This window comes from Phanerochaete carnosa (assembly GCF_000300595.1).
Source record: "Phanerochaete carnosa HHB-10118-sp unplaced genomic scaffold PHACAscaffold_10, whole genome shotgun sequence".
Classification (NCBI taxonomy): domain Eukaryota; kingdom Fungi; phylum Basidiomycota; class Agaricomycetes; order Polyporales; family Phanerochaetaceae; genus Phanerochaete; species Phanerochaete carnosa.
Window position 1 is genome coordinate 1,509,192 of NW_006767637.1, and position 15,888 is coordinate 1,525,079.

The window sequence follows — 15,888 nt, forward strand, 5'->3', positions numbered from 1 at the left end:
TCGGGGCTGACGGACTCGGAATTAGCAGAACTACGGGTACGCAATATTTCGCCCCGCCAGGGCTCTTTGCACAAAGTCTGGCAATCGCTTTGGCGGCGGGCGACAGGGGCTGCTGATTGGCTCCTCGCAGGGCTATTTGCGCATGTTAGGATCGCAAGCTGCTGCCTTCCTCATCTGAGCCTTGACTCGTCCCATGACCCTGTCCCATGTCCACAGTCTCACGTTTCGGATCCGAGCACCCCTCTCCGGCCAAGCGGAGTGAATGCATGGGTAGACACGGGGCAATGTTCCCACTCCACCCTCCTTATCCTCGGCGACATCAGTGACGACAACGACAGTGACGAGCTCGCAGCTGCAGGGGACCAGGGACACTGTTGGAACGGCCTGTGAACAGGTAAGCATGGTTCAGTCTTAGGGAATCTAGCCAGGGTTCAATGTCGTGTACAGGCTCTTTAGTTCAACAGCATGGCGGACGAAACCGCGAGACGAGCAGCTACAGCGACAAGCCTACCACCTGAGCTGCTATCTCGCATCTTTGAGCAGCACATACAGCTCTGCAAGGAATCCTGGGGTCAGAAGACTTTCAGCGAAAGGCTACCGCCATCATGCATCCCCACGGTCGGCCCATACAGCTGGATACGAGCTACCCATGTCTGTCGTTACTGGAGAGACGTCGCCCTCACAAACCCCCTTCTGTGGTCCGACATCGTTCTCACTTGCAATTACGAATGCGTCGAGACGATGCTCGCCCGCTCGCGACGAGTCCCCCTGTACGTGCAGAGCTACAACTCCTGCTGCGCTGGTGATGCCTGTCCCATACCCATCCGCCCCCTGCGCCTCGTCCTGAAACACCTCCCGCGTATCCGCAGCCTCACGCTCTACATCAAGTGGTGGGTATACTTTGACATCGTCGACACGCTACGCGGGCCTGCGCCGCTCCTGCAGCAGCTCACGCTCTCGACCCCCAGCGGACTCTATGACACCACATACATGCAGCCGGCCGTGCTCTTCCCGGAGCACGCGCCACTCACGGAGCTCACGCTCTGCTCCTTCGGCTTCCCATGGACGGATCCCGCGCCGTTCCGCGCCCTCAGATCACTTCGCGTCGTTAAGGGCACCCCCGCCCGCCCCGAGGTCGGCGACGTGCTTGGCGCACTACGGCACCTGCCCGCGTTGCGCACGCTCGCGCTCGAGGATGTCTTCATCCCATCCGCGCCTGGCCTCCCCGCGCTCCCCGCGCCGCCCGACGTCGTCGCGCTGCCGGCCCTCGCCACGCTCGTGCTCGCCGGCGACGCCGTCGCGTGCGGCACGCTTCTCAGCGGCCTCGTGCTCCCGCGCGCCACGCGCATCACGCTCAACTACCACCGCACCCAGTGCCCGCACGACCTCGCACTCGCGCTCACAGCGGCGCGCGCCAAGTTTGCGCCGGAGCCGCGCCCCGGGCAGCAGCAGCAGCAGCAGCGCGTCGAGATCGAGGTCGCCGGGCTCCGCTGCCGCCTCGAGCAGTACCCGCTCGCGTACACGTGCTACTTCTGGCGCGCGCCGTCCGAGTAGTACGGGGACGCGGCATGCCCGTTTAGCTCGGCGAACTTGGCTATCAGGATACCTCATCATCCGGCGCATCGGGAGGTGTTGCTGCGAGAGCTGCCCGTGAAGATGGTGAAGGAGGTCGCTGTAGGCGCCTGAGGAATGGACGCACAAGCTACTTTTACACGGGATAGCGATGAACACGCTTAAATATCTATTCTTCCACATTGTATAGCAGCAATTTGTACAGTAGTGTATAACATTTAGCTCGCTCAGCCTGGCATATACCTACCATCGCCTGTAACCGCGCTGGCACTGGACGCCCTCGCGGCACACGCCACCATACTACGGACGTTGTCGCCTGCTCATATGATCGCTTCCTTTTCTATCGTTATCGCGGGTCGAAGACGTAAATAAACTGCAGACCGCGGCTTAGAAAGAACTGATGTAGGATGCCATCATATTTGAGTCAGCAATGCGTACTGCGCAATGTATATAATATTATCGCTCATTGTACCCGCCTTACCCAGGCTCAAATCAACAACATGCCAGGCTCCGCGATGTCAACTCCTGCTAGGCCCCCCTTCGGGCACCTACTAGTCGTGAACGGTCTACTCGACACGCCGCACCGCGCACGTATCGCGCCTTACTTCATAGACATTACGCTCGTCCCGCTCGGCAAGGCCCCCAACGATGCCCAGCTCGGGGAGGCCGAGGTCGTCTACGGACTGCCCTTCGGCGAGTGGTTCACGAGCGTCGCACAGGTCCCGAAGCTGCGCTTGATCCAGCTCGTGAACGCGGGCAGCGATCGCATCTTGGACAGCCCGCTCTGGAAGGACCAGGCGAGCAGGCGCATCCAGCTCACGAGTGCATCGGGCGTGCACACAGGGCCGATCCCGCAGGTGGGCTGCTCCGGACTGTGCACCGCCGCCCTGCCCTTGCTCATGCATGCGCCGCCGGACAGCACTTCATCATGACGACCCTCGCGCTGTTCCACAGGCTGCAGGAGCAGATCCTCATCAGCCAGGTGTGTCCGTCTCGGCGTGCGTAGCTCTCTAAGTGTGCTTGCATGCTCACCCGCAGCGCGCCAGGTCGAGAAGCGGTGGGGCACGAACGACGACATGGGCTCGGGGCTCTTCATCCGCGAGCTACGCGGTAAGACCGTCGGCATCCTCGGATACGGCCACATCGGACGCGAGGCCGCCCGCCTCGCCGCCGCATTCGGCGCGACCATCGTCGCAGCGAACACCTCGGGCAAGCGCACGCCGCAGGACGGGTACATTGTGCCTGGCACCGGCGATCCCGACGGCACCATCCCCGCGACGTGGTACAGCACCAAGGACGACGCGTCGCTCGCGGCCTTCCTCGGCGCGAGCGATGTCATCCTGCTCGCTCTGCCCTCGACGCCGGCGACGCGCCATATCCTCAACGCGCACACGCTCGCACACGTCCGGCCGCACGCGGTGGTTGTGAACATCGGGCGTGGTGACACCATCGACACGGACGCGCTCGTCGCGGCACTTGACGAGGGCAGACTCGGCGGGGCCTCACTGGACGTGGTCGAACCAGAGCCTTTGCCTGCGGGGCATACGCTGTACGGCCGCAAGAATGTCATCATCACGCCTCACATGAGTGGACGCACAGAACGGTATATGGATCTCGCTGTGGATATCTTCACGGAGAACCTGGAGAGATTGAAGAAGGGTCAGGAGCTGCTAAATGTTGTGGACCCTCGCAGAGGGTATTAGGGTAGGCGGGTTCCGCACAGACCAGGTGAGAAGATACACAGCATTACACATGCAGATTGTCTGGCTATCTGCATGCATATGTACGACGATTTTGATATCTCTATAGCACCGCATTATTTTGGGTCACTGTGCACAGAGTCCGGCTATTAGGGCCCATGAGCATGCTAACAGTCATGATCACACTCTCACCACCTGTCATTACACTACGGCAGGGGTCGATATTTCAGAGTCGACGTCGTGGGTGCTAAATGCCAGTCAGCCTCCCCATCCTCCCTTGAGCCGGATATCGAACTTGAAACGGGGACTCTCCTTATCAAAGCGTCCTTCTCTATAAAAATATGCAGACTCTCTTTTTGTCTTCAATATCACACTGCTCGGAGCCATTTTTGTGTCATTGGATGCGTATACAGCGCGGGGGAGTATTCGAAGAGCGAGGTCAGACATGCGCGAGACAGCACAACTGTAATGCCGCACTGTCGCGCTCAATTTCCTCCTTCGGGAGCATTATTCGCATCATAATTTACTCAGCCATCGTTATCTCTGAGACACTGACTGAAGACGAGAGAGAACTAAGTACGCACTACTGCATCGCTCACTATATAAGACTCCGCTCCCGCGCATATCCCACCCGCCGCGCGCAGGTCAACTTGCTCGCAACCAACGTCATGCCAGGCTCTACGACGTCGACCCCTGCTAGTCCCCCCTTCGGACACCTGCTCGCCGTGAACTGGCCACTCGATCTGCCACACCGCGCGCGCCTTGTGCCTTACTTCGCAGGTATCACAATCGTTCCGCGGGGTGAGGCCCCCAGTGACGCTCAGCTCCGGGAGGCTGAGGTCGTTTACGGACTGCCCTTGGGCGAGTGGTTCACGAGCGCCGCACAGGTTCCGAAGCTGCGTCTCATCCAGCTCATTAGTGCGGGCAGCGATCGCGTCGTGCGCAGCCCGCTCTGGAAGGACGAGGAGAGTAAGCACATCCAGGTTGCGACTGGGTCAGGCGTGCACACGGGGCCGATCCCGCAGGTGTGATGTTTCGGGCTGTCTGCTAGTGACTTGCGCTTGCTGATGTGTCGACCGCTGAGCAGCACTTTATCATGACGACCCTGGCGCTGTTTCACAAGTTACAAGAGCAGATCCTCATCAGTCAGGTGCGTCCTCCCGTGCAGCGCAGCTCATACGCTACGTGCCCACATCCCGCGCGTCAGGTCGAGAAGCGGTGGGGCACAAACGACGACATGGGCTCAATGGGCTTCATCCGCGAGCTGCGCGGCAAGACTGTCGGCATCCTCGGATACGGCCACATCGGACGCGAGGCCGCCCGCCTCGCCGCCGCATTCGGCGCGACCATCATCGCAGCGAACACCTCGGGCAAGCGCACGCCGCAGGACGGGTACATCGTACCTGGCACCGGCGACCCCACCGGTATCATTCCCGCGACGTGGTACAGCACCAAGGACGACGCGTCGCTCGCGGCCTTCCTCGGCGCGAGCGATGTCATCCTGCTCGCTCTGCCCTCGACGCTTGCGACGCGCCATATCCTCAACGCGCACACGCTCGCACACGTCCGGTCGCACGCAGTGATCGTGAACGTCGGGCGTGGCGACGCCATTGACACGGACGCGCTTGTCGCGGTGCTTGACGAGGGCAGGCTCGGCGGAGCCGCACTGGACGTGGTCGAGCCGGAGCCTCTGCCTGCGGGGCATACGCTGTACGGCCGCAAGAATGTCATCATCACGCCTCATATGAGTGGACGCACAGAACGGTATAATGATATTGCTGTAGATATCTTTACGGAGAACCTCGAGAGGCTGAAGAAGGGTCAGGAGCTGCTCAATACAGTGGATCCTCGCAGAGGATACTAGAATTATTGTAGTACTCGGACAGAATCAAAATATTAACTTATGTCCTACTGCCGATCTTGTGAGGCGCAGTATGGTGTGTAGCCCGTTCACCGGGCTCCTGATAAGATGGTCTTGATAGCACGCAGTAACAGAAGACAGAACAGAAAAACATCGTGTTATGGCCGAGGGAATCCCGAGAGACGAAATGTCTAGCAATACAGCGGGAGCAGGAAGAGAAGACCACAAGCATCAATCATGAGCGGGATATGCTCTGGTACTGCACAGACGCTGATTCATACTCCGTGACGAATATGCGGTCGCGCTCTTCCAGCATCCACCTATGCGTGCCATGTTAGCCATGAAGCGAGAAGCTGAAAAACGCCGAACTTACGCCATGAGCTCGTTCACGTAGTCACGGACAAGCACCACGCTCTCTGAGTCCATCGTCGAGGTGGCGACCATCTGGGGCATGCTCACTATGCATATCAGCATTAATATCGCACCGTAGCAAGCGGAAAGGGAGCGCGCACCGAGCATTCGCAGGAAATGCTCTGCACCGTACACCGTACTCATCTCCTTCTCTTGGCCAACAACAACGTTCTGCCCGGTCACGTACTGTCTCCGGATGTCTGCATACTGCGGTCGTTCAAATCTGTAAAGCAGATTTGCTCCAAGAGCGCGGTCAAAGTATGTCTGTAGACCAGCAATGATCGTTGGTAGCAGAATTTTCGGGTCGCGTAGGCTATATGTTGCGTCAGCGTCAGCGCCACGGGAAACTCAAGCGGTGGACCAATACAGACATGTTCTTCGGACTTGAAAGCACGTATTCCTCGAACTCTTTGAGTATCTCGACGACGTTTGGCGAGCGAGGTAATGGTACCAGCTATGTTCGTCAGGTGAGTTCTGCCCCGTTGTGCAAAGCGGCTTGGTGGAATACCTGGTTGTTCTTTGTGACGGCCTCCCAGTCGTCCACGAGTAGCACCTTTAGCGACTCTGGAACGTTCAGCTTCATTTCTGGACGCTTCGAGTTATCATCCTAGACAATGGATTCATCGGCATGTCGAGTAGCACAAGAACAGCACTCACGTCATCCCGCCCCCGCTTGACCCCCCTGCCATCCTTCCTGCCGGTCAGCGTCCGACCCAGATCCTTCTTCCTGTGGGGGTTAACAGCGAGTCATCCCGTGGCCAGATACATAGCAATGCAAAGTTAGGTGCGGGCATTGTCTGACAAGAATTTGGTACGCACCCTGCTCCTTTCGAGTGGGATCCTGAGCCAGAGGTATTTCCCATCTGGGCCTGATTCGCGGCAGCATTTGCCTGCGAAAGGGTCTTCTGCAAATTCAGGTTCGCTTCGGTGTGCTTGAGGAGGCGAGTGCGGTCCACCCATTCATCCCATCTGCGGGTTCAACACAGCAGATGTAGCAGGGCATAATCCCAGAGGAGAATGTCAGCATACGTGGCACAAAGGCGTGGCAGCTCACGTACGTCTGCTTCCATCCCTTGTAATGCACAAAATAATGCGGACCGACTTCGCCATTCTTCGTGTTCTGCTCGTCCCAGTGTTCGGACTTGAGGATCTTGGCCTCGTAGATGAGCGGACCGTGGTAACACAGCACGCGTTCGTTGACCTGAAATGTCGCAGGCTGCGCGCTTGAGCTTGCACTCGAAGCCATACTGAAGACGCGACGAAGGGGCGAATGTCCGTGGACGGAGGCGGGAAAGCTTTGAGGGCGGGCCTGCCAATTTGGGTATTGGGGGCGGGAGCCGCCCACGTGAGGTTCCATCAGCAGGCGCTTTCCACGCCTTCGAACTTTCGGCGGCAGCGTTTTGCAGCGCACTTCTGACCACGACCGCGACTACGACCATGTCCGGCTACGAAAACGATCCGTTCTACCTGAGGTACGAAGACAGAGCGTCGGCGTGAGGCATACATTGCTCACGCCGCCATGACACAGATACTAGTGAGTGCCACGAATTGCCAAGCGTGCATAGTGCACTGACCACCTGACAGCACAGGGCACTCTGGCAAGCACGGTCACGAGTTCCTCGAGTTCGAGTACTCGCATGGCCGACTGCGGTATGCGAATAACTCGAACTACAGGAATGATAGTCTCATCAGGAAAGAGAGTAAGTACCCGCTATGCGGTCGCGTTGTGCACGGGCTGAATATTGTCGCCAGTGTGGGTGGGCCCGCTGGTTGTAAAGGAACTGAAGAGGATCGTCGAAGGCAGCGAGATCACCAAGTGAGTCCGTTTTTAGCACAAAGTTGCTATTCACCCATTCACGCGCTGCTTTTCAGGGAAGACGACACTAATTGGCCAAAGAAGAACATCGTGGGCAAGCAGGAGCTGGAGATTCGTGTTGGTAACGATCACATCTCCTTCGAGGTGAGTATCAAAACTAGTCAAATGTGTCTATATACTAACTTCTTTGTAGACCGCGAAGATCGGCTCGCTCGTCGACATCCAGGACTCAGAGGATCCTGAAGGCTTGCGCGTATTCTACTACCTCGTGCAAGACCTGAAGGTTTGCCCAGTTGTATGAAGCTCTTGGTCTAACTCTCACGCATGGCTTTTACAGACTTTGATCTTCTCGCTTATTTCTCTCCATTTCAAGATCAAGCCCATATGAAGGACCCTCTTGCACTTTCGTGTAGTCTCGCTTTCTTTTTGCTGTACCCAATATATATTTCCATCGCTGTTGTAACAGTGACCCAGAAGACCTTACATCCCAGAACAGACAAGGCAAAGGGAAAGCTGTGGTAAGCGCCGCAGTTGGATGTACTGGCTGAGCTATATGCGTCCCTAGGAGTGGGCAATCCTGACGTGCATATATTAGCTTACTTGTCTGCCTTGTAGAGTCAGTCACGTACCCAATCTGCCAGGATCCGTCTGCAGGGCTGCAGAAGGCCGCGGAGTTGACGGGCTGCGTCGGCGGGAAGCACAGGGTGCCAGCAGCCTCCGCCGCGTTGGACTACCAAAAGGTACGCTTCATCAGCTACGGTTTCATCTCTAGTACATTCGAAGTTCTTACAAGAGTCGTCCAGCACTCGGACATCGTCCCGTTGCTAAAGTTCTCGAAGAAGACGCGGCACGTCCCGAAAGTGAGCTGCTCGATGCTGCTGCTGTTTACGACGAAGTTGGGCGCTGATACAGCATCTGTCAGGCTTATTCCGTGGCGCAGGAGCATATGCACGTACAAATGGAGCTATTTAGAATGGTAATAGAGTTGAAGATCTGCTGGCAGTCCTCGGAGATTGGCGGCAGGTCCCCAAGGGACCCACAGGCGTCCGTGCCTGGTACGTCGTCAATGCTTCGCACCATCCTTCAAAGCGTGTAGTGCTTACAAACTTGGTTGCACACATCGGTAGTTGGCACGGGCGGAGGCGCAGTCGGTGTGCTCACAACGGTGGTTGTCGGCTTCGGCTTCGGCGAGGGCGGGAAGAACGGGAACGGAAGCGGGATTGGGAATATGAAGTTTTCCCCGGGCTGCGCTGCGACAGCACACGAGAGGGTCGTCCACTGGATGTCGACGCCGTTAAGTGAGAGCGTCTGGTTTGACACGACGCCGGGGTTCGTGCAGCCGGACGAGGTGTCCCTGAGGACGTGTGCAGCGGAGCTCGTCGCCGCGAGCACTGCGAAAGTGAGGATGCTGCTGAGACGTGCCATGGTGCTACAGAGAGAACTAGAGGTGAGTGCCCCTGGCATTTCGCTGTGTCTGCTAGCTCATTTTATAGGCGTTCGCCCGACATGTTCGCGTAGAGCCGCTTCCATGCCATGCCATGGCCCTGCCTCGCACGACGTATTGCACCCAGCACTGCGAGAATATCGAGACCCCACGATTGTCAGCGCAAGACATGGCCCAGACGGTAGCAAGGATGCGTGCCTGAATGGGCACGTCCAGGGTCGACATACTGCTCACAGAAAATTCCTTCCAGCATTCATTTCTCCTTCGTTGAATTGCGAGCTAGCCGTTAATTGAGGTAGGGAAGCGTTGGAGGCATCCGCGCCCGTTAATTCTTATTACAAATCCAGGTGCGGGACTCACAGCCCGCTTATTGCAGCAGGGGCGATCAGCGACAGAAGGACTGTCGAGTACAAGGGAGCAGAAGTATCGCTCCGAGTGCCACTAACTGACTGGGCCCTAGGCTAGGGGCCAATCTTTTGTAGCTGATTGATTGATTTGTACGACAAGAAATACTACCGATAGCTTGAGCTAGAACAAACTTCTCTTGCAGATTGTCGGGATTACCCTCAAGGTCATTTCCGGCGCTATAGCGTGCAGTTTGCCTGCTTTGTGAGTCTAGCTCGCAGCAAGACCAGGCAGCGTGGGGGAACGTCCGGCGATTCTGCATACATGACGGCAGGAACTGCCTATCGCCGAGCACGCTCTTCCACAATTCCCTAAGAGAATATTGTATTGTATAAGGTCTGTGGGGAGGCTGAGGTGAACAAGCCCCTGGACGTCCGTTTATCAGTCTGCCGGCAGACGTTGATTGGGCCGTGGTGGCACATGTGCCTGTCAAGCACCGTGCCTCATCTGCACGTCAGAATTCCAGCACAAAGTTTCGGGAAATGCGCAGACGACTGAATGTTGCAGACACGCTCAATTATATTGCTGACAGCCCGGGAAGATATCGCCCTGCATGGATCCATAGCATGACAAGGCGTGAGTCTTGTCTGACTATGGTTGACTGTTCGAAAGGTACATATCAGGGTATAAGGATATTCCATGACATGAAACACGCTCTGCGATGGCCGACGCTGCGCGCACGTCATCCAACTGTGAGCTACGTCCGTGTCTTGTGGATGGTTCATCACTCACCCGACCTCCCGTTGTTCGACATGTACAGTCCGACGGACAGCGCGAGATGGGCAGGCAGGAAGCATGCTAGCTCGGCAATTGGCGTGGTCTGGGCCTAAGGTATGTGTATTTCTATAGCTCATTAGCTTCGCTCTCGTACGCGTGGCGGAAATGGTGCGGCGCACCAAGGGCGTCCAACAGAACACCAGGGTGGGATTGCTGTTGTTCTGGAACCGGAGACGGCACGTCCCGAGCGTAAGCTACTCGATGCGGCCGAACACGCCGTTGAACAGAGATTGCGGCGTACTCAGTGGATTGCTTAGCTTGGAATGCAGTGTTATAGGCCATTCAACATCACCCCCGCGCAGTCCGAAGGACTTGCAGGTTTGCGAAATCCCCAGCGAGACGCGTTATCGACTACAGGCTGGATACCATCAACGGGAATGGCCATTTACACCATAAATATACGTGCGCGAGCAATTTACCTTGCTGGGCGACCGTTACTGTGAACGGTGCATTGAGAGGTCAGTGACGCTGACGAAAGCTATCTGTGCTGACCGATGATCGTCAGGCACGCGAGGCCTTTGCGACAAAACCGAGCCAGATTCCGCAGCGTGCGGGCCAACCGTGCACAGGGTATGGAGGAACTACGCAGACTGCTGAACGTATGAGCTCTCAGACGAATCAGTCTCAGGAAGGACTAATAGCTCACTGAAACGCGGGAAGCTTTCCACCGTCATACGAGGTGGAAATCTGAGTGACTCAGGTATTGCCCATGCAGAGGTGAGGGACATGTTTGAGGGAGTGGCACCGACGATCGTGGCTGTTCCAGCCATGATGAGCGTCAGAGAAAAAGCTAATTGATTCGCGAATCCCTTGAGGTCTCTTAGGCTGGGCGTTCAGAAGATATGCACGAACTGTTGTACACAAGGCTTGTGCATCATGGCTGAACGAAAAAATACAAAACACGCTGGTGATAGTCTTCCGCGTTTATGAACTCTACGGTTCGGGATACTTGCAATCACACGAAAGCGAGAACCTTGTCTGCAGCGGTTACAGTAAGCTCGCTAGCAACCTGTTCCACGATGACTTGCTCTACAGTCGTGTCCTGGGTAATGAGGACGTGGCGCTAAGGACATGTTTGGTTAGCGACGCAGCGTTGCGGGCAAAGAGTGAAGTCGTACCTTGGAGCGCGGGGATCCGAGCCTAGCTGAAGCATCAAACAGCAAGCCCAGTGCACCAGTGAAAGCACCCTTGTCATCTGCAATGAAACGCAGTGCTACAGCCAAGATGATATCAGGCATGGCTGGCGAAAGGACGCTGCAAGTGACCAGGGAGACACTCACGAGCAGCATTGGGTCCGAATGAGTCTTTCCAAGCCCTAAAATAGCGCATAAAGTCAGCGATATACAGAGCTATGAGCGTGTTGAAGGGTACGTACTTCATGACGAACACATCATTCACGGCAACGACGTAGATGTCTTTTACTCCCTTCTCCTTGAACTTCTCGTATAGTTCGACGTATCCGGGTATTTGACGCGTGCATGTACCAGTAAATGCTCCGGGGACGCCGATCTAACATGTTGCAAAGCGTCCGAGCTGAGGCCCTGCAGGATCCCACAGCATGCTCGATAGACTTACAATGACGTTCTTGCCTGTGAGAGTCTCAAACTTGAACTCTTGGTCTGGTGCTTCTTCCTTGACAGGGACCTTGATAGGCAGGTCACTCCCTACACACACGGGCCCGAGCATATCAGACGTAGAAGTGACGCAGAGCGTGTTGGGTCGTCACCTGCGGTAACCTGCGCAGAAGCGAGGAGGCTAACAGCGGCACTGTGGGCGGCGTTGGTGACAGAGGAGAGAACGGAGGCCATGGCGAGCAAGTAGGAGATGGAAAGGTGGGAGAAAGTTGATGTCCTGGTGGTCTCATATATTGATATTGTTCGCACGCTAGAGTTTCGCCATCGGCTTTCCATCGCGACAAACGCGTGACGTCACGCCTGCTGGACCGCGAAGAAACGCGCACCCAACGCGTTCGTGCAACTGCCATCAAACGTTTCCATGCCAGACTGGAACTTCTTGAGGTGCTCAAGCAATTCACGCTGACAGTGGCATGGCCAGTAGCTGTGCATCAGCAACACTAGCGGAAATATTCATGAACGTGAGCATGTCATCATCCGCTACGACACCGAAGGACTCCTCCGCGGGCCAGCGAGGTCGTGGCTATGAAGTACGTCTACGAGCACACCGCTATTCCACGTTGCGACTCCGTGCCTAGTTGACTTTTCTCTTCGCGCTCCCCGTTCCCACTGGCAAAGTCCTGCGTCCCGAGCACAATCTGCCTCTGGTACGACACCGCGAGACACTGCTGGCGCGAGCGTTAGTCGCCGTGCGGTGTTTCCTATGCTGTCAAAAACTTGCGTGAGCTTTGCTTTCTCCCTCACACTAAGACTTCCCGGTACGTCGCGACAGTCTCCGAGTGATTTGAGTGTGTTTGATCCGTCTCAGAAGGCATCTGGAGGGGCGTATCTCCGGTCACGAAGGTGTCGGTGTGGTATTCCCTCGACGCGCGCACTATCACAGCTGAGAAGATAATACCCTGCTCCCGGTAAGTCTACGCAGAGTGCTGCTGCGGAACTGCACTGGTGCTCACGATGATTGGGCATATCTGTACCGTCGAAGCTCACGTTAGGAAGGGAGTATGGCGTAGAGTGAGTCTTGAACGTACGGAGTCAAGGACTATGAATGCTCCGAATGCTCCCAGGGTACTTGTCACAAGGATTGCGATGAGAACAAAGGAGTACATGGCTGCTGTGTATCGCCAAATCAAGTGAGATCCAATTTCTTAAGATGCAGCACGCGATGTGAGTTCACCTGACTCAATAATAACAACAATGACGCCCCTGATGCGGATTCCCGCCACGGTAGGCCCTGGTAGCTTCTTGTGAACGGCCCAAATTTTCCATGAGATCATGACTAGCGAAGATGGCTATAAGAACCAAAGATCTGCCGCCTGAATTACTCACCTGTACATAGCACATTCAGTGCAAGAGTAATGGCACAAAAATAGTCGAGTCGAGCAGTTGCACCGTCGACAGACTGCGGTGAATTAAGCTGCGCCCATAAGTTCCACGCGAATAATGCTATTATTGTGTCAACCGTAGATTACATTATTTGTTTAGGAGAACGCACCTATGGCGGCAGATAGTAGCATAGAAGGGATGACTATTGGGGGGTACTTGCGGCCGCATACCACAAACACTCGATATACCTAGGTGTAATGTATATGAGCCGAAGAGACCTCATATTTCATCCAACATACCAGAAGGGCATCGCAAACAAGGGTCAGCGTCATATAAATGGCAGTCTTCGACGTCTTCGCAGGCGTACTGAGCGTAATGAAGTAGTATGTGACCGGGGCGTTCGCCACATCCATATGATCTGTGAACGCCTGGAGTATGCGAAGAATCTGCATTACTAGGTGCTACTAGCGTGATCAGTGTATGATAAGTGACATATTCACAGAGAGCATTGTACGTACCGCCGTTACCAGCGAGATTATCACCAGCGCGACGGTAAGGAAGAGTAGTATCGGTCGACCCGCCTGGTGCCTTACATAGAGCACGCGAAGGAACTGGCAAAATGACACAAAATACATTCCTTCAGTGCACAATGAGCTCGTCTCCGAAGATGCTATTGGATAACATCTGCTTACCGTAAAGCAACAACTCGAATAGCGTGCCTATGAAGTCTGCTTTCGGCAGCGGAAGGGCCATTGCGAACTGAGCTCAGCGAAAGGGAATTCTAGGCTCGTTGCGGTGAAAGATACTATTGAATCAAGGCCAGGGTCAACCTTGCTGCCGTCGGCGCCGCTATATATCTTGACAAATGACAATCGTGGGCATCTCTAGCAATTGCGGTTGGTACCGTAGTGGCGTCTAGCTAACCAGAAGTGTCAGTATCCGTCGCCGAGGAATCATTGAAACATCCTACATACACCGCGACGCTGTCCAAGACTACCGTTATCGGATGTTGCTGTAGAGTTCGAAGCGTTCGTCATGTTAAATGAGAAGTGTCAGGGCGCAACGCCAGGCATTGATACAAGGTTTTTATGGCGTAGCCATGCCTATCCGGCACGCAATGAATCTGCACCCTAATCTTGCTTGAAAAGGCACAGAATTTGGCCGGGGCCAAGTTACACGGGACATGCCAGAGCAAGCCATATATATGTATGTTGTCATTGTCATGAATCTGGTGTGTCCCTATTGGACTCTGCACGTGCAGCGGCCGTGGAACGTTTCATCGATAACCAGATGGTCAGGGGAAGCAGCTTCTCCTTGAGATGTCGAGGAGCAGAGGCTAGCTCAACCGTCAATCGTGAGACGGGGGCAGGCGCGCGGCAGGCGCGGTGCCGATTCCGATTCCGATTCCGATTCCCACGCTTGATGCCGCTGATGCGCTGCGAATTGCGGGAGCGCCAGCTGACCAGCTGAACTCGAGCTTGCTGGTACGAAAGGTATAAAGTGGGACTTACCGCTCTATATACTACCCTTTAGTGCGCACGGGGCTTGTTCACACCGACGTATGGTATTCGGCTACAGCCTGCAGGACATCAGGGTTGGACATGTGGGCAGCGGACACGAAACCGGAGCGAAGATACAAAAGACCGCAATGAGCTGCTGTAAAAAAGTCGCTGAGCCAGTTGCAGCGATTACCGAAGCTGGCAGCAAGAGCAGTTTTGAGAGGAGGCATGGTCTTGTCACCCCGGAGATGCAGTGTTGAAGGTGTAGGGTCTACAGAGCGGCGCTTTCGCTCATGGGCGTCAAGGAAATATCCGCGTCCAAGTTGTTTCTGTCTTCCACAAGAGGGTGACCCGTGCTATGCACGGGCGGAGAGAACTGAGAAGAGAGTTTAGAAGAGAAATCGAGTGAGAAATGAGAGGAACGTATCACAGTTTACCATGGACAAAAATCAAAACTCGCAGCATAGTGCAGAAACTCGCTGCGCGTGATTGACAACTAGTGAGGATATGTACACAAACATGAGACTGTATTCACTTTTGTGCACATTATCACACTTAAGTGCGATGAGGTGCGCAAACGTGCACGTGCGTGCACTTTTCCCACAAAAAACTCGCCATACCGGCATAAAACTCGCCCTCGCTCATGCTAAACTCACTAGGCATCTGTAGCGGTGCACATGCCTGCGCAAAAGTGCACACTTGTGCACGTTTGTGCACCAGCGTGCGCGTAGGTGAAAATTCCACCGTTTAAACTCGCACCAGCAGGACAGAAACTCGCGTGAGCTAGTCATGAACTCGTATGGGCTGGGCAGAAACTCGCATAGGCTAGGCAGAAACTCGCGTATGCTAGACAGAAATTCGCATGAGCTGGGCAGAAACTCGCGTATGCTAGACAGAAACTCGCGTAGGCTAGGTAGAAACTCGCGTAGGCTAGACACAAACTCGCGTATACCAGAAACAAACACTACGGGCATCCCCAGATTTTAGGGGGCCCGAAATGTCCCAGACAAGGCATCCAAAATGTAACATTTCAGGAGACTTTCCAGCAACTTTCCCGAGTGCTGAAATGCTCACTTTTCTGTCACTTTTGAGGCAATTTCTCTTGTCGGAAAAGGCTGTCTGTTACGTGCTTTGAAATAAACCCGAAACATCCCAGTTAGGCAGGCTGTACTGGTCATATGAGTGTCCCAGAAATTGCCGGGAAAGCCATCATTACTGATGGCTTTGTAATACATTTCAGGACATCAGGAACAAGTGCTTTCAGAGATTTGGAAATTTAATGGACTAAAAAACTGATGATAGTCCTGAAATACTCTTAAAATGTCTCGAGCAGGTATAATTAAGGTGCTCATAAAATGTATGTAACAAATTACCTTTTATGGTTGCTGAAACTATAGCTGCCATGTCCATTTCAGGCCCATTTCAGGCCCATTTCCTATCTGACCG

The 15,888-nt window shown here is 55.0% G+C and overlaps 7 protein-coding genes across 7 annotated transcripts; 3 read left to right on the forward strand and 4 right to left on the reverse strand.

Moving 5' to 3' along the window:
• Positions 1 to 425: 425 nt before the first annotated feature.
• Positions 426 to 1,654, forward strand: PHACADRAFT_177934 (uncharacterized protein; the record flags this gene model as incomplete). Its single annotated transcript, XM_007400364.1, has 2 exons — positions 426 to 1,505; positions 1,555 to 1,654. The coding sequence occupies exons 1-2, from the start codon at positions 466 to 468 to the stop codon at positions 1,652 to 1,654; spliced, it is 1,140 nt and encodes a 379-aa protein (XP_007400426.1). The 5' UTR covers positions 426 to 465.
• Positions 1,655 to 1,985: 331 nt separating this feature from the next.
• PHACADRAFT_177935 (uncharacterized protein) lies at positions 1,986 to 5,179 on the forward strand. Its single transcript, XM_007400365.1, has 4 exons — positions 1,986 to 2,243; positions 4,112 to 4,297; positions 4,360 to 4,422; positions 4,480 to 5,179. Exons 1-4 carry the CDS (start codon positions 2,073 to 2,075, stop codon positions 5,134 to 5,136), a joined length of 1,077 nt encoding a protein of 358 aa, XP_007400427.1. The 5' UTR covers positions 1,986 to 2,072; the 3' UTR covers positions 5,137 to 5,179.
• A 189-nt stretch (positions 5,180 to 5,368) lies between these two features.
• Positions 5,369 to 6,790, reverse strand: PHACADRAFT_102885 (uncharacterized protein; the record flags this gene model as incomplete). The annotated part of the gene is made up of 8 exons (XM_007400366.1): positions 5,369 to 5,453; positions 5,507 to 5,591; positions 5,646 to 5,857; positions 5,916 to 5,998; positions 6,053 to 6,151; positions 6,202 to 6,267; positions 6,360 to 6,513; positions 6,603 to 6,790. 8 exons carry the CDS (start codon positions 6,788 to 6,790, stop codon positions 5,369 to 5,371), a joined length of 972 nt encoding a protein of 323 aa, XP_007400428.1.
• A 191-nt stretch (positions 6,791 to 6,981) lies between these two features.
• PHACADRAFT_200103 (uncharacterized protein) lies at positions 6,982 to 7,748 on the forward strand (the record flags this gene model as incomplete). The annotated part of the gene is made up of 7 exons (XM_007400367.1): positions 6,982 to 7,016; positions 7,073 to 7,078; positions 7,129 to 7,244; positions 7,297 to 7,360; positions 7,417 to 7,504; positions 7,554 to 7,643; positions 7,698 to 7,748. 7 exons carry the CDS (start codon positions 6,982 to 6,984, stop codon positions 7,746 to 7,748), a joined length of 450 nt encoding a protein of 149 aa, XP_007400429.1.
• A 173-nt stretch (positions 7,749 to 7,921) lies between these two features.
• Positions 7,922 to 8,785, reverse strand: PHACADRAFT_200104 (uncharacterized protein; the record flags this gene model as incomplete). The annotated part of the gene is made up of 5 exons (XM_007400368.1): positions 7,922 to 7,937; positions 7,990 to 8,090; positions 8,151 to 8,263; positions 8,317 to 8,412; positions 8,464 to 8,785. 5 exons carry the CDS (start codon positions 8,783 to 8,785, stop codon positions 7,922 to 7,924), a joined length of 648 nt encoding a protein of 215 aa, XP_007400430.1.
• A 2,156-nt stretch (positions 8,786 to 10,941) lies between these two features.
• Positions 10,942 to 11,672, reverse strand: PHACADRAFT_102917 (uncharacterized protein; the record flags this gene model as incomplete). Its single annotated transcript, XM_007400369.1, has 5 exons — positions 10,942 to 11,049; positions 11,105 to 11,199; positions 11,267 to 11,301; positions 11,362 to 11,495; positions 11,562 to 11,672. The coding sequence occupies 5 exons, from the start codon at positions 11,670 to 11,672 to the stop codon at positions 10,942 to 10,944; spliced, it is 483 nt and encodes a 160-aa protein (XP_007400431.1).
• Positions 11,673 to 12,156: 484 nt separating this feature from the next.
• Positions 12,157 to 13,696, reverse strand: PHACADRAFT_200106 (uncharacterized protein; the record flags this gene model as incomplete). Its single annotated transcript, XM_007400370.1, has 10 exons — positions 12,157 to 12,288; positions 12,367 to 12,519; positions 12,574 to 12,588; positions 12,649 to 12,728; positions 12,795 to 12,896; positions 12,947 to 13,063; positions 13,113 to 13,191; positions 13,243 to 13,404; positions 13,462 to 13,580; positions 13,636 to 13,696. 10 exons carry the CDS (start codon positions 13,694 to 13,696, stop codon positions 12,157 to 12,159), a joined length of 1,020 nt encoding a protein of 339 aa, XP_007400432.1.
• Between the last annotated feature and the right edge of the window lie 2,192 nt (positions 13,697 to 15,888).